Consider the following 21,898-nt stretch of genomic DNA (forward strand, 5'->3'; position numbering starts at 1 on the left):
ATGTACAATAGATTCTCCTCTTGGGCCAGAGAGAAGAGATTCTTAATGTCAGGGGGACTTTCCTCCTGGTTAAATAAAGGGCAAATAAAGGAGACAGTAGTGTGCAACCTTGGACTATATAGTCTACTACAGTGGTTCCCAACCTGGGTGTTGCTTGGGATTGCAGAGGGCCCAGAACTTTGTCCGGTCAGATGGTCAGGTCAGGTCAGCAGGGCCGGATTTAAGTAAAATGGGCCCCGGGACAAAAAGCTTTTCAGGGCCCCACATCTAGTGTATGTATGTGTATATGTTCTCTCACTCTACAATGAAAGGATACATTTATGTTTTGTTTTTTGTTTTAGTTTTTTTTATTTGAACTTGCAGGAGTAACTTCTTAAAGAAAAAAAGAAAAATGTATGGAAAAAGGTTTAACATAATGATCCCAATTTGAGCTCTGTGGCCCTCGCGGAGGAACCTTTGCTTCTGCCAGGCTGGTGGGGACACATTTTAAAGGGGGGGTCCTCCCACAGAGATTCTTTTTTATTTTAATGGGGCAATTTAGTGCATGTTCATGCATTTTAACAGACCAATAGGTACATATTTTTTCCCAGTGTCAACTCAGACCTTGTTTAGAACTGGTTTAGATCTGTTTTAGTCCTGGTTTAGTCTTGGTTACTCTTGGATTAGTCCTGGTTAGACCTGGTTTAGTCTCGGGTACAAAGTCATCTGATTAAGCCTTACATGTGAGGGAGTCTGCAAAGAGAGAGGGAACTCTGTCCTTTTCTGCTTATGCCCAGGGGACCTTCAGTCTGCTGGGCCCCTGGGATTAGCCCCTGTAAGCCCTTGCATAAATCCGGCCTTGGTCATAAGTGATATTTGTTATTTGTGCAAATTTTATAATAATCAGAGAAAGGACTACGGGTGCATTAAACACTCCTATTTCAGTTTTTTTTGTTTGAAATCAGTAATTATTGTTATGATTTTGATAAATAGTAGTGTAGCTGTAGTGGCCACATAATAGGTTTGGAATAACTCAGAACACCTGTCATCTTTTGAACACACGAGGGCGTCCTCCTCCCGTCACCGACCTCTCCCTCCACCTCTCCCCGCCTCATGACGACTTCCTGCGGGCTGACCGACGCCACGGCTCCGCCAACCTCAGCTCTGCCCTGGATGTGCGGAAGGAGCGACCGGTGGAGGAGGCAGCGAAGCGAACCCAGCCGAAGCGGACCTGTGCGGGCAGTCATGCCTCGGACAGGCTTTTTGGACTAAATTTCGCCTCGTTTTCCGAGACAGAAGACGCGGACTGACAGCGGTGAGTTTGTTACGGCACTTCTTCAGCGGGATGTACGTTAATCCGATACGTGTCACTTTGGAAAAACGTCACGCCAGACTCGGTTGAAATTACGCGCACATTCGCATTGTTTTAAGGAGTATTGAAATATGAGCGAGTAGAAATTATGAATGAACTACAATAAACATGAACTACGATGTTTACTTCCGTTCGGGAATCATTTTAAAATATTTGCACTACGTTTAGTACAGTTAAATCAAAGTACTGTAACAAAAACATGACCCTAGCAGCATATAAACGCACTATTGCAACCACCTTAAATATCGCCCACTTTTATTATTAATTCTTTTAAAAACAGTTTCCCTGAGAGTTGACTGGAGGTGAGACTTGTTTGAGTTTTGGTTCTCCCAGTTAATGTGAGGTAATCTGTTGATGTCCTTATGTGTTTTTTTTATGTCAGCAAAATGACAACAGATCTATAAAGGAAGAAAAGGTTGTTTAGATTTGCAGACGTGGCATAACTTTCCATGGAGTTTCAGTCATTAAGTTTATAGTTAGACACAAGTATAGGTTGATGTTGGTCGCTGAATCGTATGAGGGGATTGTTGTGCAACTTGAAGCAATTATCACGCTTTAGTCTGACCTGATTTGCCCTTGTATTATTCCTATGAGCGCAGCGCGGAGGTGTTTCTGTCTGTATGGACTGCCTTCACCCCAGACATTTTGACGAGGCAGGAATTGTAGGATTTTTCCTGTGAGTAATGCTGTCCAACCCAGACATTTGAGTTTCTAAGAAGTGGAATCAGGAAGAGCCACAGAGTCTGCAGTGGATCAATATTAAATGCAGCTTTGGAAATATACTTGTGGGGAGTTAATTATTCAAGTACTGCTTTTGTGGCGCACTTGATGAAGTATTTACATTTTAGGAGTTGGAAAGTGATTAGAAGAGACTTAGTACACTAAAATAAAATAAAAATAAAAAGTGTCTGATTATCCACATTTGTTAAATCACTTACATTTTGATATAACATGTTGCAGAGATAGATCTAAACAGTGGGGGGTTTCAGTATTAGCAGTTGTAGGCGTATTTAGCTACTGATGAAACTATTGCTAAATTTATCCAATCCACTTTTATAGGCACAGCACATTTTACCAAGTTTACAAATTAAGTAAGTGCTTTATTTGTCATTGTCCAGGCGTGTTCAGGTGTTAGTCCTGAGCTGCTGCGACTGAGTTGTGCTGCCACTGTGGACCGGCCTGACCTGGTGGGAGGGGAAACCGTAGCTGGGTTTGTCCCTGTTTCAGAGGGTGGTGTCCTGCACTGGTCAGCTCTACCTCTTCCTTCCTCTTCCTCCTGCGCAGCTCCCTCCGCTCCACAACAATCTTTAACCACCTTCAGGGATGAACTTGGCAGTTAATCTGTTTTATTCTCCAGTGAACGTCCATTAGCCAATAGAAGGCATGTGTGGCTTAGCTGTGAGTCTTGCCCGGATGCCTCCTCGTCCCTTTTTTGTTTCCTAGCTCCCCACACCTTCACTGTGCTGCAGGTGTGGGGGCTCTTGGTGCCTCTTCAGTGTCTCAGAAGAAGAAATTTGACATTTTTAGGTCTCAAATGGGTTTAGCTGATAAGCTAGTTTATTGTTTACTTTATAAAAGCTACTTTCTTCAGGACCATTATCGACTCTTTGCTTTAAAAAAAATCACCAAACCTCATGGCAACAACTTACAAAAGTATCCAGTAAAACAATGTGGAACATGGAAACATGGAAAGCCAGACGAGAGAAAATGTGCTCGGTTCAGGTGGGATTTAAGGGGTTAAAGCAAGTTTTTGCTGTTTGCACAAATGACATATGCAGCATAGGCTAAAAACAAAAATATGTATAAAAAAACCCTCTTTGGACATACTTCTATAATTTATTTCTTTTGTTTCAAGTTGTTTTTGCTTATGGAGTTTAAAATAATATATAAGTCTGGTTAAAAACAGTCTCTTTCTCTGTTGTTTTGTAGGAGTGTGGAACATGAGCGCCAACACGAATCCCGGACCTAAAATGGACTCAGCCATGAACGGTCCGAACTCGAGGCCCAACGGCCCCGTCCCGCCCCCGGCCTACAGCCCGGACGCCCCGCCGGACCCCGAGGAGCTGGAGGACGACCCCCTGTCCTCCCTGACGGACGTGTCCCAAATGTGGATGAAGTTCGGGAAGACCTTCCTGGTGATTTTGCCCATCTACATCCTGGGCTACTTTGAGTTCAGTTTCAGCTGGGTTCTGGTGGGACTCGCGGCGCTGTTTTACTGGAAGAAGAACTACAGTACGCAGGACAATCGCATCAACCGAGCGCTCCGGTTTCTGGACCACGAGGAGAAAGTCACAAAGAGAAACATGGCGACTTCCCAGCTGCCTCCGTGGGTAAGTCACTTCTACAGAGCAGAGAGTGAGTTGGCACATCAGTGATGGGGAGAATACTTTGAAATTGTATTTAGTTACTGAATACTAAACACTTGCCTTACAATGTATTTTGAAACATATTCCGTTACTTTGTCTAATCAGAGTACTGTATTCTGAATACTTTGAATACTTTTGAATACTATCACATTGATTGTCATTATATTTGCTGCATAATGACAAAAATGAAGACTACGATTGTTGGAACACCTGTTATAAACTCACTTACCAGTAATGAGGAACTCTTTAACTCTCTTGGCAAATGGAGCAGCAGATACAGCATCAGGTGACACATGTGCAGTGTTTGTATGAACGGTGCCAAAAGGCATTTTCAATCTTTAGTTTAGTTTAGGAGGAAAAACAGGTCAAAATTAAAAGTTCTTTCTTAATCGTTACATTTTAGCTCTGTATTGCACAACATTGAGTACGGGGATGTTTTCTCTTTATATTTGGAAAGTAACTGTGCGAAATACTCTCAAATGAAAGTGTATCTTTACAGCAGGGGTAGGCAATGTCAGGCCCGGCACTCCGGCACAGAACCTCTGGCCCTCAAGATGATTTTGAGAAACACTATTACACAAATCACAGAGTACTTTTAACATTATTAGAGTTAAATGGGAGAAAATAAGGTAGAAATACTGTCAATGCACCCAATTAGGTCATAACACTGGCATCTGAAAGAACTAGAAAAAGAATAATCGTTTTAAGGAAGAAATGACATAAATCTACTTGAATTAAGAGATTAAATCTAAGGTTTGAGTAGATTTGGTCTGGTCCCGGATGAGATAAAACCTCTAGCAGTTGTTATTCTCTTCATTCAGATAATTTTGTGTCATTTCAAGTGAAAAACAATTATTTGTCTGATTCCAAGTGGGTTTTATTCTAGTTCCTTTGGCGATATAGCATTTGTATCTTGGATTAGTTCAAACCGACTCAAATTCAACATAGAAGAACCTTAATTCAAGCAATTTTAAGTCATTTATCTCATGATAGTAATTTTTCCAGTGTTGTGCTTTACTTTGGGCTAATTATCAGCGGCTTCGGCCCTCGGTCTGTTTACAATAAAGAAAATCGGCCCTCTGCCAAGAAAGCTTGCTCACAATGAGTATTCTGAATACATGTATTTAGTTACTCCCCAACACTGCGCTAGATTATTCTCCTCTGTTTATTCTAAACTGGAGACTTTCTTTGGAATAGAAATAAGAGAAAGAAGTGAGTGTGGCTGGCCAGGCTGGTCTCGAGTCACCAAGTGGGGGTCGCAAGATCATTTTGCTGCTTGATTTTATTACACTGTCCGGTCAAAAATATATAAATATATAAAATATATATACAGTATATGGTTGGAGCGCGTTAAGATTTGATTCCATATTTCACCAAGATCTTTCATTGAGAATGGGAGAGTGGGAGAGTGAGACCACTGCGCAAAGCCTTCTCCATCACATCCCAAAAAATCTCAATGGGGTTAAGATCTGGATCCATCTCATGCTCCCTGATCCACTCTTTCACAACGTGAGCCTCATGAACCCTGACATTGTCATCTTGGAATATATCTGTGCCATCAGGGAAGAAGAAATCCATTGATGGAAAAACCTGGCCAACTGCAGCAGCCCCAGATCAGAACAGTTACAGATACATTCACTTTTTCTGTTCAGGCCATGTATTATATTTCTAAGCGCCGAAATCTCTTTAAAGTGGTGGTCTGAAAAGATTTGGAACCACTACAAGAAATTCAGAGGCCATTTTGAGTGTTCCAAATGGGATTAGATATTATTTATGTTTTTAGTACACGATTTCAAACATGTCCTGGAGCTTTAACATGTGAGAAAAGAGTGAAACAGGTTTGTAGAGCTCTAAACTACAGGGTTTGCAGGCTCTATACAGAATAGATCCAGCCAGACGGGATGTTTTGTTGTTTAGAGTCATCTTGCTTCATTCGTTAATTACGATGTGTGGGTTGTTTTTCCGAGGCTGTACATTCTGCAGGAGTTTTCAAACACTGGACAGACTTTTTTTTCTAAGCTTATCCACAAAAATAGGGAACTTACATGTAAAAGACAAAACGTTTGGCCGACAACTTCATCTCATGTTACGTTTTTACCATGTTTAATCAGGAACGTCCTTATAAGATGCAGAATCTTTATTTCAAGGGATCCTATTGTACATGTTTTCGAGATTTCGAGGTGCCATGGCCAACTTGCTTCACCTGTTTAATTCCTGATTGCAAAACGGCGTAACCAGATTTTTCACAATCTTATATACAGTGTAATCACGGCTAATTTGATGAAGCTATGTAGCTGGAGCTCGTTGTGGTTTTGGGGAGTGCCCTGTTGATACTATGAGAGCTATTCACCGCTATTGTTGTTTTATAGCACTTTCATTTGTGTGTGGGGACAAAGCGTCACGTGTCTCACTGACCTACTCACCGAAAGAATGGAAGAAATGTCAAATAACCACAATAAGTTTATTTCAAATCAAAATATCACTGAATCAATCAATGTCAAATCTCAACATTATCGTCCTGTGGCTTTGTAATGGACAGGTCCACAGAGCTAGAGTTGGAGAAAGCATTAGGCTACACATTGTTTTAGATTAGGCTTATTACGAAAGTCCACTTTGTTTCTGTTTATGAACCATATTTGTTTAGAAAATAGGAAGAATCTAAATCTGGATTAGTTTGAACTTTCCTCCAGAGATGAGACTACAACCACGTGATTTTCATTGCACTAATAAGATTTTTCATTTTACCCATGTGATTTCTGCTTGTAAAACTTCATCTACTGGAATGGTAATAAACAAAGGCATGACAAGATGACGTCATTACTTTAAATCAGGGATAGGCAACCGGGGGCCAAATCCAGCCCTCCAGCACAGAACCTCTGGCCCCACAAATTTATTGTGCAAATACGGGATCAAATACCTGTTAAAGTACTGTAAAAATGCGAGAAATCGTGTCTTTTTATAGTGTATTTTTTTAAATATCCTTGCAGAACATCCCACTTGGTTATAATGTAAAACAGTGATTCTCAACTGGTGGGTCGGGACTCAAAAGTGGGTCATGTAGGGAACTTTTTTTCAATATGTAGTACCATCTGAAACTGCACAGAAACACACTGGAGTCTGTTAAAATTAATATTATGGGGTTGTTTTGATCATAATTTCAGTCTTAACCTCTTAACTCCCATCTGAACAAATCCCATTTTCTCCAGTTTGGCTTTACCCAAATCAAAAAGCTTCTTGGGGAAAAAAGCATCAAAACAGCCACAAAAAAATTGAAGAAAACAAGGATGTAAACGCAGCAAAAAAGTGACAAAAATGTGACGAAAATGTGATAAAAACTCAACTAAAAAGTGTCAAAATTTCAACAAAAATGCAACAAAAATGTGACAAAAATGTGACAAAAATTCAACAAAGATTCAACAAAGATGTGACAAAAAGTCAACCAACAAGTGACAAAAAAAAAGACAAAAAAACAGTTTTGTGGGTCTTAGCTTTCAAATGAGGTGTTACACAGGCCAATAGCCAAAGAGGACAGCATGCATTCGGTTTAGGCGGGTGGTAAGAGGTTAAAAGCAAATCTACGGCATGTTCAATAAAAACATCAGTGGTAAATACAATATTTGATGCGATATATTACAAATGACAGTTTCATTTGGGTCGCAGCTTGTCATTAAGGTAATGACGGGTCTCGGAGCCGGACCACTTTAGAACCACTGATGTAAATGGTGGTTCTTTACTTTAGGCCACAATGGTGAGGTTCAGCCCTTGGTGTTTTGGCAATGATGAAAATGCTTTAAATCATCTGCTGTAGCTTTGACAGATCAGTATGAATGTTGTGTGTGGTATAAATGTTGGCAAAGTGAGGCCGACACTGACTTGTTCTGAGATTGGGCAGCAAACTGTAATGTGATTCCTGCACGAGTTTAGCCGTTCATATTTCAGTCTTCCTGATCCGCTACTGCCTTTCTTCTTAAATTCCCTAGATGGTCTAATAGATGCTGTTGAATGTTTGCAGTAATTGTCGTCAGAGTCGGAGGAGAGGTCTCTGTTTGTTCACGATGTAAGAGTGAATATGTGATTTGTGTAGAGAGTTTGAGACGGAGGCGCTGCAGATGAAGCTCCCCCTGAGGCGAACGTCAGGGGTCTAAGTTCATCCCTGATTGGTTCACTTTCCTCTACGTCTGTGAGTTTATCACCAGCTCCTAAGTTTAAAGGTCTTGCTGATGTGCTGTCAAGGAAAATCACTCAGGGCGACTCAATCTGCTTCCCTTTTTGCAAAAGCTGAATCATTTTGACAACTTTACCTGTAGTTGTTGCCTTGTTTTTTTTTTTTTAAATGTAACTCGCCATAGAATAGTTTTAGTAGCTACATTTTAATTTGTTGTGATGATTGTTGTAGATTAGTCAAAAAGACCATCCCTGGAGGTTTAGTGACTGTGCCTAACTGGCCCCATCGCTCCGGCCCGTTGTTTTCTGTAAAAATCCTGACATGATTTTAACGTTCCAGAAATGTCTTGGCCTCGTTCTGCAAACACTAACTACCTCCTGCTGAAGATATTTGCGAACGAGCCAATGGCGCTCACTCAATTACAAGACTCTGAGGAGCTGACTGCGCTGTACCCAGTTTACCATGAGCTCGAAACATGTTCTGTTTTGGCTCCTCGACCGGACCAAAGCTGCAAGATGCAACCCTCAGAGTTATGTAGACTAACCCGGGACAAGGCTGTGAGGAGAATCTGTGCACGTCTGATGTTGTGTTGTATAGAAATGTATCTGTTAGCTCTATAATGGACTGGATTTTCCGCTGGTTGTTTGCTGCCGTCATCATAACTGTGTCCTTACAAATAGATGGAATGAATGGGTTTGTCAGGGATAGTTAAGGTGAGAGCTGCAGCTGCAGGACTCGTATCTAAAGAACTCTGTGGACCGCAGTATATCAACAACACAGGTCAAAGTTTGTCATGAAAACTGCCGTCGTAGTTAAGTTAAGGTGTAGAACAGTGAGTCCTCTGTGGCAGACTGATGGAGCTGTGACACTTGTTTAAAAAAGTCAACAGCGTTATTAAAGAACCTTTAGGTTTGAGTTTTTGAGTCAAATATCCTGAGGTTACAGATAGAAGGATTTGGCATTTCCACTGCATGAAAACACCTCAATATGACAGTTTACTGCAGGGGGAGGCAGGTTTTCTTGGCGGAGGGACGACTTTCTTTATTGTAAATAGACCGAGGGCCGAAGCCGCTGATTATTAGCCCAAAGTAAAGCACAACACTGGAAAAATGACCATCTTAAAGGAGATGAATGACTTACAAGTGCTTGAGTTAAAGTTCTTCTACTATGTTGAATTTGAGTCGGTTTGAACTAATCCAAGATACAAATGCTATAGCGCCAAAAGAACAAGAATAAAACCCACTTCAAATCAGACAAATAATTGTGTTTCACGTTATTATCTGAATTTATAACTACTTCTAGAGGTTTTATCTCATCTAAGACCAGGCCAAATCTTCTCAAACCTTAGATTTATTCTCTTAATTCAAGTAGATTTATGTCATTTCCCTCTTAGAACGACTATTCTTTTTCCAGTGCACTTCCTTCAAATGTACTGTGAAGTAATGTTTAAAGCTGCTTTGATGTTGTTTTAAAATGGCTCGAAATTGCATCATTATTGCTGATCATTTCAAATAGACAGGGTTTCCTCAGGTCATTAAAAAGCATTAAATGAATAGCACTAAACAATTTTTACTGTTTAAGTTAATTGAAAATACCAAATGTTTGGTCCAATTCTCTTTCATAAGAAATTAAGTATACAGACGTTTTTTTCTGCATTTGTGGCATTAAAATCTAGTATCGAGTACGCACCCATTACTGTCTCTTCAAAGTAAGGCCTTCAGGGAGGAGACTGCGGAATCTACGGGCCAGTTCCAGTCGACTCCCTGCCCTCTCAACCTTCACTCCCCACCCCCCTGTTTCACAATCAAGGATGAGAGAAATATAATTTCAAATCATTCACAAATGGTTGGACAAATGAAAAAAAAAAAATCTTTGAATGTGGCCTTTAAGAAGGCAAAGCATTACATTTGACTTGTGTCGGGCCTGTATAAACCCTGAATAGAAGATCCAATGGCATTAGGAGTCAGGTTTTCTTTTTGCGAATGAAACTACAAATCAATTTCATACTGTCAGTCAACACCTCACAAAATGATACAATGGTGTTGCTTTCAGACTGGTTATAGCTTAATATCCCATCTTCAGGTATACCTGCAGTAGATTATATTTCAGCCTCTCACAAACCTTTTCCCATTAGAATCCATGTAATCTTATGTTATCTCTTTCTTTGTCCAGCCAAACTTTAGTCTGGTTTGTGCTGCCCCGTTAGGGTTTTCTAACACTGTAAACTCCACTCCAGCGTTTGATTGTAAACACAGTCCTCTGTTTGGCGCAGTGACCTGCTTGTTTCGGGTGGAGTCTCGCTCTCTAGAAAACGTGCCAAAAAAATGTTGCTATTGTGAAACTCTCACCGCTCCTCTCCCTTGTTACTCGCAGCTTCATGAACCGAGCAGAACCAGCCGGAATCTCATGTCTGGAGAGTTTTATTCACAGTAAATCGGCCGATGATAAAACGATGTGTTTGTTGTTGACGTTAGTGGCTGAACATTTCAATTACCTGGAGAAACAAATCTATTCAAAGTGTAATCCTCCTTGAGGCCGACTCCAAAGGGTGAAATCAGCTGTAGAAAAGTGTAGCAAGAGATCACTTCACATTAAACTCATTAAACTCAGGCTCTGTTCGAAACGTGTCTAATCTTGAAATATCCCACGATGAAATACGATGAGTCATAACTTAAAAATGGGGGAAGAATGAAAAATAAATGTACTGATAATAAATAGTTTAGCTGTTGTTTAGTGAACGACAAATCGAAACCATCAAATTATAGCCTCTAAGCGCTAACACTAGCAACTAATCTTTAACCTTTCATGGGGTCGACTGTAAGATCTCTGCAGTGAGTGAACTAGAGCTTCAGCAGCATTTGCCCAATTCGACCGTCCTTACCCAGGAGAAGGGGAAGTGACATCACCAACAGCTGCTGTTCTTTCATGGTTGTTGGCAGACTGCAGGCAAACAAAAGCGCATGTCGCCACCTACTGTATTGCATATGCAACAACATAGTGTCCAAATAAAGATTCCATTTAAGGAGAAAAAAAATAGTAGTGTTATATAAAATCAACAGCTGTTTCATAAAGCTACAGTATGCAAACTAGCCATTAAGTTTCTACGTAAAGAAAGCAAATGAACTGCCTTTGTTTAAGCCAGTGATTGGCGCAGTGGCTTATGGGATGGCACATAGCTCCTAATCACCGGTTAGTTAGCGCCAGAGGTCCCTATGCTAAAGTGGCTATGATAGTTAGCACCAGAGGTCCCTATGCTAAAGTGGCTATGATAGTTAGCACCAGAGGTCCCTATGCTAAAGTGGCTATGATAGTTAGCACCAGAGGTCCCTATGCTAAAGTGGCTATGATAGTTAGCACCAGAGGTCCCTATGCTAAAGTGGCTATGATAGTTAGCATCAGAGGTCCCTATGCTAAAGTGGCTATGATAGTTAGCACCAGAGGTCCCTATGCTAAAGTGGCTATGATAGTTAGCACCAGAGGTCCCTATGCTAAAGTGGCTATGATAGTTAGCACCAGAGGTCCCTATGCTAAAGTGGCTATGATAGTTAGCAGCAGAGGTCCCTATGCTAAAGTGGCTATGATAGTTAGCACCAGAGGTCCCTATGCTAAAGTGGCTATGATAGTTAGCATCAGAGGTCCCTATGCTAAAGTGGCTATGATAGTTAGCGCCAGAGGTCCCTATGCTAAAGTGGCTATGATAGTTAGCATTGAGGCTTCTTTCCCTAACTCCTTCCTAACTGACAGACCAATTCGGACGCTTCTTTTCATGGCGGACGCTGACGCACATCTGGTTTGGCGTCAGACCTCTTACCAATCTGTTCGTTTCGGACGGAGCCCCAGTCACAGAGGCTGTAGTTTTAGGTCATGTCATGTCTTTAGCAGAGAGCTAAATGTCCTTGTGTTTCCATGAGGTCTTATTGTGTCTAGAAGCCGCTGAAAGTGTTGTTTAGAGCTCATGTTTTTATACAGCACAGTGGCACAGTGGTTAGCACTCGCACTTCACCACTAAAAACATGTACAATAGACCAGGATGAATGAGAGTGTGGACTAGAGATGCACATTGGCCCATGGCTGCAATGTATGGTGTGTTCACTAACGCCTTAACCTCCACCTGAACCGAGCAGATTTTCTCCAGTTCGGCTTTACCCAAATCTAGAGGCTTTTTGACTGAAGCTTACAGCCTATTGGCCAGGGTAGCGCCTCATTTGAAAGACCTACAAAACTGAACTTTTTTGTTGCCCTGTGGCTTCCTTTTTTCGCCACATTTTTGTCACATTTTTGTTGCTTCTTTATTGTGCTATTGTTGCTTTTCCCACACGCTTTTGTCACTTATTTGTCGCTTTTTTGATCACTTTTTTGTTGCATTATCATCCTCGTTTTTGTCGCTATTTTGCCTTTTTTATCCCCAAGAAGCTTTTAGATTTGGGTAAAGCCAAACTGGAGAAGATGTGCTCGGTTCAGGTGGGGGTTAACAGATTAACACGCACTGTTCCGACTAAATAAAACCAATAAATACATAAATAATTCAGCGTCAATGCTCCTGGGCGTGTTTAAAATGCTATTCTGTCATCTGAATGTGGATTTATTTAGACACAAACCCTGAAATCTACTATTACAATTGCAAAACATGCCAGAAAAGATCCAGTTTTCTTTTATTAATTTTGCTTATTTTCTAAACCAATATCTGCGTTTCTTTAGCCCATACCTCCTTTAGTCCTGGTTAAGGAGTATTTCTCTAAGCCAGCAACCAGGACTTAACCCTGACAATGAAAAGACCTGGATTCCTGCGTGTGAAACTGGTTCTATTGTCGCCTTCCACACGCTCTCTCCTTTCACTCCCCTCAGGCCAGATCGGTGGGACGTCCGTGAGCTGGAATCTCGCCTGGATTTGCATTCAGGTTTAGTTTTTAGATGATGATGAAAGGACCTCAACATCTGCACCTGGTGTTTGTTTCCTCTCCATTTCAGTTGAACGACATCGTAACAAAAACCCACAAGTGTTGATCCTTATCGGGCTTCATGTCCTCAGGGAGTGGGCGTGATTGATTAATGTCTGCAATGCTTGATGCTCTACTGTTTGATAACTTTACTTAAAGGAATAGGCCACCGTTTTTATATACTGAGATATGCTCTTACCTCACTTTAGCCAAGTTAATATATCCCCGTCTGGTCTTTGTCCGTGCGCTCTGCCAGGCAAACGGAGCACATACGCAGCCTCTCCCACATGTCATATAGCTCCAAAAAAGCTCACGATAGAAGCTACCAAGCTCTTCCACGTGTTCCCTATTTAAATAAAGTTACGTGAAGTGTTTTCATGCGAAGTATATTTACACAGAAATGTAGCATGTCGATTTTATAAGCAAATAAAAAGGGGGACTATATTGTGAGGCGTAATGATACGAGGAGTAAAACGTCCGCGCAGTAACTCCTAAAGGTTATTGACGGAAGTGAGCGGGGGAAGTCTTTAGGAGTTACTGCGCGGACGTTTTACTCCTCGTATCATTACGCCTCAGAATATAGTCCCCCTTTTTATTTGCTTATAAAATCGACACGCTACATTTCTGTGTAAATATACTTCGCATGAAAACACTTCACGTAACTTTCTTTAAATAGGGAACACGTGGAAGAGCTTGGTAGCTTCTATCGTGAGCTTTTTTGGAGCTATGTGACATGTGGGAGAGGCTGCGTATGTGCTGCGTTTGCCTGGCAGAGCGCACGGACAAAGACCAGACGGGGATATATTAACTTGGCTAAAGTGAGGTAAGAGCATATCTCAGTATATAAAAACGGTGGCCTATTCCTTTAACCCCTTAACTCCCACCTGAACCAAGCACATTTTCTCCAGTTTGGCTTTACCCCAGTCCAAAAGCTTCTGGAAAAAAGCTGTGAAAATAGTAACAAAACTGAGACGAAAACAATCATGGAAATGTGACAAAAAAGCGAGAAAACATTGACAAAAAAGTGACGAAAAAATGACAAAAAATTGATACAAATTTGACAAAAAAATTACAAAAAATGACCAAAAAAATGACCAAAAAAATGACCAAAAGAATTACAAAAATGTGACAAAAATGACTAAAAAATGTGACAAAAAAATTACAAAAATCTGACAAAAATGTGATAAAGATTTTACAAAAAAATTGCTAAAATGTGACAAAATGTGAAAAAAATTTACACAAATTTGATAAAAATCTGACAAAAAAAATGACAAACATTTTACAAAAAATTACAAAAAAATTACAAAAAAAATTACAAAAAATGTGATAAAAATTGACGAAAAAGTTACAAAAATGAGTTGAACACCCAACAAAAAAATGATGGAAAAAAAATCTGATGACGTGAGGTAAAAGATCCTCTCGGTTCAGGCGGGAGTTAAGAGGTTAACATTGTTTATGCTGATGGCTGTGGTTTCATGTAGACATATAGCGTCTTAGTTAATTTTAGCTGCTCACTGTCCCACATTCACAAACCACACGTTCGTACTGGCTTCACAGGGAACTTTTCTTTCCGACCAGCGGCTTGTGCTACTTTATTTTCATTATTAATCACCTGCATCTGCCCCATATACACTCACAGTTTCTATTTATGCATGTGTGGTTTAATGTGTGTCTCTCCCTCAGGTCCACTACCCGGACGTGGAGAGGGTGGAGTGGCTGAACAAGGTAAACTCCCGTGTGTGTGTTTTGGTGTTGTCAGACATGTGATAGATTTGAATAGAAGGCTCTAATAAAAGCAGAGGCCAAACGTCCCTGGAGAGAAGTGGTGAATCTGATGTAAAGTTAATTAGGTTATTATTTATAGGATGAACAGCGACGTGTGGGTGGAATGGGACTGAGGGTGTTTTTTATAGCATTCCAGGCTAAACTGTCATGGAAATAAAATCATTAACAATCTCTAGACTTTATTTAGAAAATGAATGCATGTAACTAAGGCTGGGTACCGTTACATTTCTTTATATACCGGTACATAAACAATACTTTTTTCGATGCCTATGCTTAATTATTTGTCATATAAAACCATACAATAGATTTATAATGTTAATTTATTCCTTTTCCTTCCATTTCTTTTCCATTAGTATCGTTTGTTTGAGGTGAAACAACCAAGAAACTTCCTATAACTGCAAAAAGGCAGAAAAAAACACTTTCCAAGTTTTTCTTATTGTTTTCCCCAATTTTGAATCTCTTAACCTCCACCTGAACCGAGCACATTATCTCCAGTTTGGCTTTACCTAAATCTACAGGCTTCTTGAAAAAAGCATCAAAGTGGCGACAATAACAAGAAGAAAACGAGGATGAAAACCCATCAGAAAAGTATCAAAAAGTGACCAAAAACAGCCTCAAAGAAAAGTGTGAGAAAAACGCAATAAAAGCGACAAAAATTAGATGAAAAAGAAACATGTGACGGCAACACCGCAAGGAGAAAGATCCGTTTAGATCCGTTTTGTAAATCTTAGCTTTCAAATGAGCTCCAGTCCAGAAATACTCTAGGTTAAGGCGGGGTTAAGAGGTTAAAGAGGGGCGATTCTGCTTTTTTCAATCACATAGCACCAGTCTATATCACACTACAATGATGACCAAACCTTCTGTTGGTCTGTAAATGCAGTAAATTAGAATAACTGCCTTTTTGTTATTAGAATAACTTGCTCTCTCAAAATGGCTGTAGTGAATGTCTTGAAATAGGCCTCTGTCTCTTTAAGAACCTCTGAGCCTTTAGACACGCCCCCTCCACACGCTGTCTGTGGCATCAGTGGGGAGGGGGTTCTGCTGAGGAGCAGTGGTTGGTTACTCGGCTGGTGACCAAAGCTCGGAGGCGTCTCCAGGAGGTGGGGGCGTTCCTAGAAGGACTCAGGCAAACCTATCCCTAAAATGGCCGCCATCAGAGTTTTTACAGATAACTCAGAAATACGTGAATGTGCCAAGGCAACACTTCAGCCATGTTTTTAATGAGGGAATGACAGAATAACATGATGTAAAGCTTGAAAAAGTCCATTTTGCATAATACCCCCCCTTTAAACAATTTGCTTGCCCCCCCAAAAAAGACAAAATATCCACAATTTTCCATGTGTAGTATGTGTAGTAGTACCTAAACCTTTTTTTCCGATACCAGACTGGTATTGCTGAACGGTGCCCAGCCCTACATGTTAGTAAATAAAGAAGCAAAGCTGACAGAGTTGAGGCGGTACCTGGTGTCGCAGTTGTGTTATTTGTGTGTTGCAGTCGTGTTGTTTGGCGTTACAGTCGTGTTGTTTGTTCTCTGTTCAGACCGTGAAGCAGATGTGGCCGTTCATCTGTCAGTTCGTGGATAAACTCTTCAGAGACACCATCGAGCCGGCCGTGAAGAACGCCACGCCGTACCTCAGCTCCTTCTGCTTCACCAAGATCGACCTGGGAGACAAGGTAACGCTCGGTCCACATTCCCACGCGGGACGCAGACGGCGGCAAATTCCATTCATTTTCTCACCGAAGGAGCTCAGCCGCCGGGAGCGCGCCGTGATGTCAGCTCGCCGTTTGCAAAAGTAGATTTTAGAGATAATAGCTGACAGTGATGTATGTCGTCTATCTCTGCTCCTAATTTGTGTCATGTTCTCGGCCCTGATTTAGCCCAGGGTTAGTCTTACATTCCAGCTTTACACGTTTCTTTTGTGTGTGCAGCCCCTGAGGGTGAACGGAGTGAAAGTTTACACTGAAAACGTGGATAAAAGACAAGTGATCATGGACCTGGAGGTCAGGTGGGTGCAGCGGCTGTCACAGACACGAGCGTCTCACCAGAGCTTTGTTAAAGGAGGAGCAAACTGACTGAAACCTGTGTCTGTTTCAGTTTTGTGGGCAACACCGAGATCGACATAGACATAAAGAAGTTCTACTGTCGAGCGGGGATCAAAAATATACAGGTAAACAATGGTAAACAGCTTTAAGTCTGTGTCTAGAGCAGAGAGGAGCTGCTCACTGTGACTGGGGATTGTCCCAGAGGCAGAGATTCTGACCGTTTGAAAGCAGCGTGTTCTAGTGCTGGGACTAAATATCGATTTACATATATCGCAGTACTTCTATTGGAAACTTTGCATCACACTTACTTTAAATACTTAACTCGGTTCTAGATAAATTATTATTATTATTATTGACTTTATTCCGGACACTAAAATGATGGTCCATGTTAAAAGAAAAGGCACACATAAAACAATACATGTATCTTCTGTATACACTGCAAAAACTAGATTAGTATAAAAGTCTCAATTTGAGCATAATAATCCAAATTTGAGATGTTTTGACGTGGAAGGATGCAGTTGGGCCAGTTACCCAGATTATTTTACTTGTTTTGAGACGTTTCTGACTCGTTTCAATACATTTTGTCCTTATTTCAAGTAATTTTCTGGAGTAATGGAGTAAGACAAGAGGTCTTATCTCATTGGCAGTATTGCTTTCTTATTTCAGGCGAGATTCACCTTAGAACTAGTCGTAAAAGGTTCTGTAATTTTTTTTGTTTTTGTCATATTTTTGTTGAATTTTTGTCACTTTTTGGTTGAATTTTTGTCACATTTTTGTTGAATTTTTGTCACTGTTTTGTTGAATTTTTGTTACTTTTTGGTTGAATTTTTGTCACATTTTTGTTGAATTTTTGTCATTTTTTTGCTGAATTTTTGTCACATTTTTGTTGAATTTTTGTCACATTTTTGTTGAGCTTTTGTCACTGTTTTGTTGAATTTTTGTCACTTTTTGGTTGAATTTTTGTCACTGTTTTGTTGAATTTTTGGCACTTTTTGGTTGAATTTTTGGCACTTTTTGGTTGAATTTTTGTCACTCTTTGGTTGAGTTTTTGTCACATTTTTGTTGAATTTTTGTCACTTTTTGGTTGAATTTTTGTCACATTTTTGTTGAATTTTTGTCATTTTTTTGCTGAATTTTTGTCACATTTTTGTTGAATTTTTGTCACATTTTTGTTGAGCTTTTGTCACTGTTTTGTTGAATTTTTGTCACTTTTTGGTTGAATTTTTGTCACTGTTTTGTTGAATTTTTGGCACTTTTTGGTTGAATTTTTGGCACTTTTTGGTTGAATTTTTGTCACTCTTTGGTTGAGTTTTTGTCACATTTTTGTTGAATTTTTGTCACATTTTTGTTGAGCTTTTGTCACTGTTTTGTTGCGTTTACATACTTGTTTTTTTTCCTCATTTTTTGTGGCTGTTTTGGTGCTTTTTTCCCAAGAATCTTTTTGATTAGGGTAAAGCCAAACTGGAAAAAATGGCATCCGTTCAGGTGGGAGTTAAGAGGTTAAAAGTGATGAAAGTGGAATCAAACCTTATCCACACACTGCAAAACCTAAATGACTAGATTAGTTTAAATGCCTCAGTTTGAGCTTAATCATCCAAATGTGAGTTGTTTTGACTAGTTAAGATTTAGTCGGGCATTTATTATTTCACTTGAGATGTTTCTGACTCGTTTCAATCCATTTCGTCTTTATTTCAGGTTCATGTTCTTTGGAAAATTGGTAGTTTTACTTTATTTCAAGTGAGATTTACTTTAGAACTATCTGAAATATCATCAAACCAGTAAAGTAAACTTGGTCAGATTAGGAAAAAAGTCTAAATGTGTGAAAAACGCTCAAAGCATCTGCTGTACAGTGTGTAATCTACTTAAACCTAATGGGAGAGAATGTCACATGAATCCCATCTCCTGTGCTTTTCACAACATGTATTTGCACCAACACAAAGCGGAACAGTCTCCCTGATCCCTCTGAGCTTAATCCTGTGCAGAAACATACGAGTAAAGTGTAGAAACCTTTGAGTAAAGTGCAGTCCTGCTCTGACCTCGGGTTTACATAATGGACTGATGCAGACGCAGGAGCAGTGTCCACTCACAGACCGGCTCCATCGGACCATGTTTACTCTGCAGAGGGAGTTCAGAGGTCACGCACTCACAGGCTGCACCGGAGCTTTTTCACCTCCCAGTTTTCCCCATTGTCAAGCCAAAAAAATGAGCTGTGTTTTTATTTCACAACTTTCAGCTCTTTTACTGTATATTAGCAAACATTTCCTCGTGCTCCTGGATCCATTACAGATTAGCTCGTGCTTCTGATCGCTGCGTTTTTTTTTTTCATCATTTGTCTATTGGGTATTCAACTCATTTTTGTAACTTTTTTGTAATTTTTCATCACATTTTTGTCATTTTTTCGTCACATTTTTTCGTCACATTTTTTCGTCCATTTTTTCGTCCATTTTTTCGTCCATTTTTTGTCCCTTTTTTGTCACATTTTTGTCATTTTTTGGTCAAATTTTGTCACATTTTTGTCACTTTTTCATACATTTTTCGTCACTTTTTTTGTCAATGTTTTCTCACTTTTTTGTCACATTTTTATCACATTTTTGTCATTTTTTTGTCACATTTTGTCACATTTTTTCATCATTTTTATCAATTTTTTGTCATTTTTTGTCATTTTTTGTCAAATTTTGGTCATTTTTTTGTCACATTTTTGTCATTTTTTTGTCAAATTTTGTCACATTTTTGTCACTTTTTCATACATTTTTCGTCACTTTTTTGTCAATGTTTTCTCACTTTTTTGTCACATTTTTATCACATTTTTGTCATTTTTTTTGTCACATTTTGTCACATTTTTTCATCATTTTTTATCAATTTTTTGTCATTTTTTGTCATTTTTTTTTTCAATTTTTTGTCATTTTTTTGTCACATTTTGTCACATTTTTGTCATTTTTTGGTCATTTTTTTGTCATTTTTTGTCATTTTTTTGTCATTTTTTTGTCACATTTTTGTCACATTTTGTCATATTTTTGTCATTTTTTCGTCAATTTTTTATCAAATGTTTTGTCAATTTCTTGTGACATTTTTGTGACATTTTTGCCACTTTTGCATCAATTTTTCATCACTTTTTTGTCAATGTTTTCTCACTTTTTTGTCACATTTCCATCATTGTTTTCGTCTCAGTTCTGTTGCTTTTTTCACACCTTTTTTCCAGAAGCTTTTGGATTGTGGTAAAGCCAAACTGGAGAAAATGTGCTCGGTTCAGGTGGGAGTTAAGGGGTTAAGCTGTGGCACATCAGAGTTCGGTCTCCCCAGTGTCCATGAACAGTTTCCATTGGTCTGAGTTAATCCTCTCCTCATGACCTCCGGCTCTGTCCTGTTGTTTTCATCTGTGAAATCGGCACATTTATGGGATTACTCACAGACACTGGAGCGAGTCCGGCCAAAGAGGAACATGCCCCGACTCTGAGTCACTCACTTTCACCAACCACAGGCAGAAACCTTTTCTTTGGAGTTTGTTACTTTATGCAGCGAATCCTTCATCTCTAAAGGGAACAAGCTACTCATCATCAATCATTTTAAACACGTCAAGCTGCAGTGACATTTAGGAGAAAACTGAACTGTGAACTGCTAAGTCATTACAAGGCTCTAAACCACAGTGTGAGCACTTTTTTAAAGCTAATAAATCCCAATGGAGACAGATGTGTTTGCTTTTAGAGAACATTATATTACTAAACTTTGATTCAGAAACCTACATGGAGCTGTGTTTACTTTAGTCGTCCTCTCGTCTACTCCCTCCTCCTCCTCCTCTCCTTCTCTTTCCCTCAATATAACTAAGTCATGGAAAGAGCAACACCTACACTGCAAATAAGAGGTAGCTAAAAACAAGATAAAATACCAGCATTTCAAGATAAAAATACTTAAAACTAGTCAAATTATCTGTCCATGCAGCAAGTTAATTTTACTTAGAAAGAAATCTTAAAATAAGATATCAAAATCTTGAAACAAGCAGTACAAAATAAGGACTCCCAAGACTTATTTTAAGCTCAGAAAACGTATTTTTAGATTCAACTATAAGGAAAATATACTTATTATAAGCATATCAACTTTTGTTTAAAGTTAACCTTACTTAAAACTAGCTCTAAAAACCTGAAACCAGTGCTTGTTTAACGGATTTACATCTTACTGAAATCAAAACCAGAAGAAGCAATATGAAAACATCAGAATGATTTTTTTTCCTCAAAGTGTCACGTGGCAGTAATTTTAGAACAATTCAAACAAATTGATTCTTTATGGATCAAAATAAAAATACAATTCGTTACCAGAGAGTCAGGTCATAGAGGGGGGCTTCAAGGAAAAAAGGTTGGGGACCCCTGCTGTATCCTATACTAACGGGAAATGAACTTCTTTTAGACTTTCAAACTTTTAGACTCTTGTCTTATCATCCTCCACACTCAGACCTTTCTGTAATACTAGTGAATTAAATGTGCCCTTTTGTACTGAGACACTAAATAGAACAAAATATAGAATGCAGATCAGGGCCAACCCTACGAAAATAATATATTGCAAAGTAGTTTTAGGTTCTCCTGACTGACTGACTTTCTAAAATAAATCTAGTGCCAAACACTCATCCTTGAATTAAGTCTTTTTTTACGCTCCAAAAATCTCTAATCAAGATTTTCGACGTTGAAATAAACAATATCTTATTTTAACTCCTAAAAAAACTGATTTAAGATTTCTGAACTAAATAAGACAAATAATAAAGGTCTGTGCTAAAAATAAGACTATAATGCAAAGTCGATGGCTTAAAATAAGTGAATAACTCTAAAAGTTAGTGAAATAATCTAGCATGACTAAAAATAAGATTTACAATCTTGCCAAGTTGTAGGGAATTTGCAGTGTATTTTCTGATCGACTTTGAGTAAAACATTACACGTAAATAAGCTCCATAAACAAACCGTAGCCCAACCCGAAAATGTGAACATCTCCCCGAACACTAAACAAAAAGGTCATGATGCAGACCGCCCTCTCTCCCAGTGTTAATTTTAATTTAGTTTTAGTCTTACACTGCAAAAAGTACCCTACTAAAAACAAGGAAAAAAAATCTGCCAATGGGGTCAGCATTTTTTTCTTGCTAGGAATTCTTATTTCTAGAATGTTTTTCTTATCATAAAACAAGAAAGAAACATTAAATTTAAGCAAATAAATAGCTAAAATTAAGCAACATGTCCTCAGAAAATGGAATAATTTAAGGAAAACATTCTTA

The 21,898-nt window shown here is 39.2% G+C and overlaps 1 protein-coding gene across 5 annotated transcripts in view; it reads left to right on the top strand.

Annotated features, from left to right (window-relative positions):
- The first annotated feature begins 1,120 nt into the window (after nucleotides 1–1,120).
- Nucleotides 1,121–21,898, top strand: part of esyt2a (extended synaptotagmin-like protein 2a) — a 236,713-nt gene continuing 215,935 nt past the window's right edge. For all 5 annotated transcript variants that reach the window (XM_079561013.1, XM_079561011.1, XM_079561012.1 and 2 more), the window contains exons 1-6: nucleotides 1,121–1,294; nucleotides 3,281–3,681; nucleotides 14,503–14,544; nucleotides 16,144–16,278; nucleotides 16,534–16,610; nucleotides 16,700–16,772. In XM_079561013.1, coding sequence (XP_079417139.1) covers nucleotides 3,292–3,681; nucleotides 14,503–14,544; nucleotides 16,144–16,278; nucleotides 16,534–16,610; nucleotides 16,700–16,772 — 717 coding nt within the window. In that variant the 5' untranslated portion in view covers nucleotides 1,121–1,294; nucleotides 3,281–3,291. The remainder of the gene's footprint in view (nucleotides 1,295–3,280; nucleotides 3,682–14,502; nucleotides 14,545–16,143; nucleotides 16,279–16,533; nucleotides 16,611–16,699; nucleotides 16,773–21,898) is intronic.

This window comes from Gobius niger, assembly GCF_951799975.1.
Source record: "Gobius niger genome assembly, chromosome: 8".
NCBI lineage: Eukaryota > Metazoa > Chordata > Actinopteri > Gobiiformes > Gobiidae > Gobius > Gobius niger.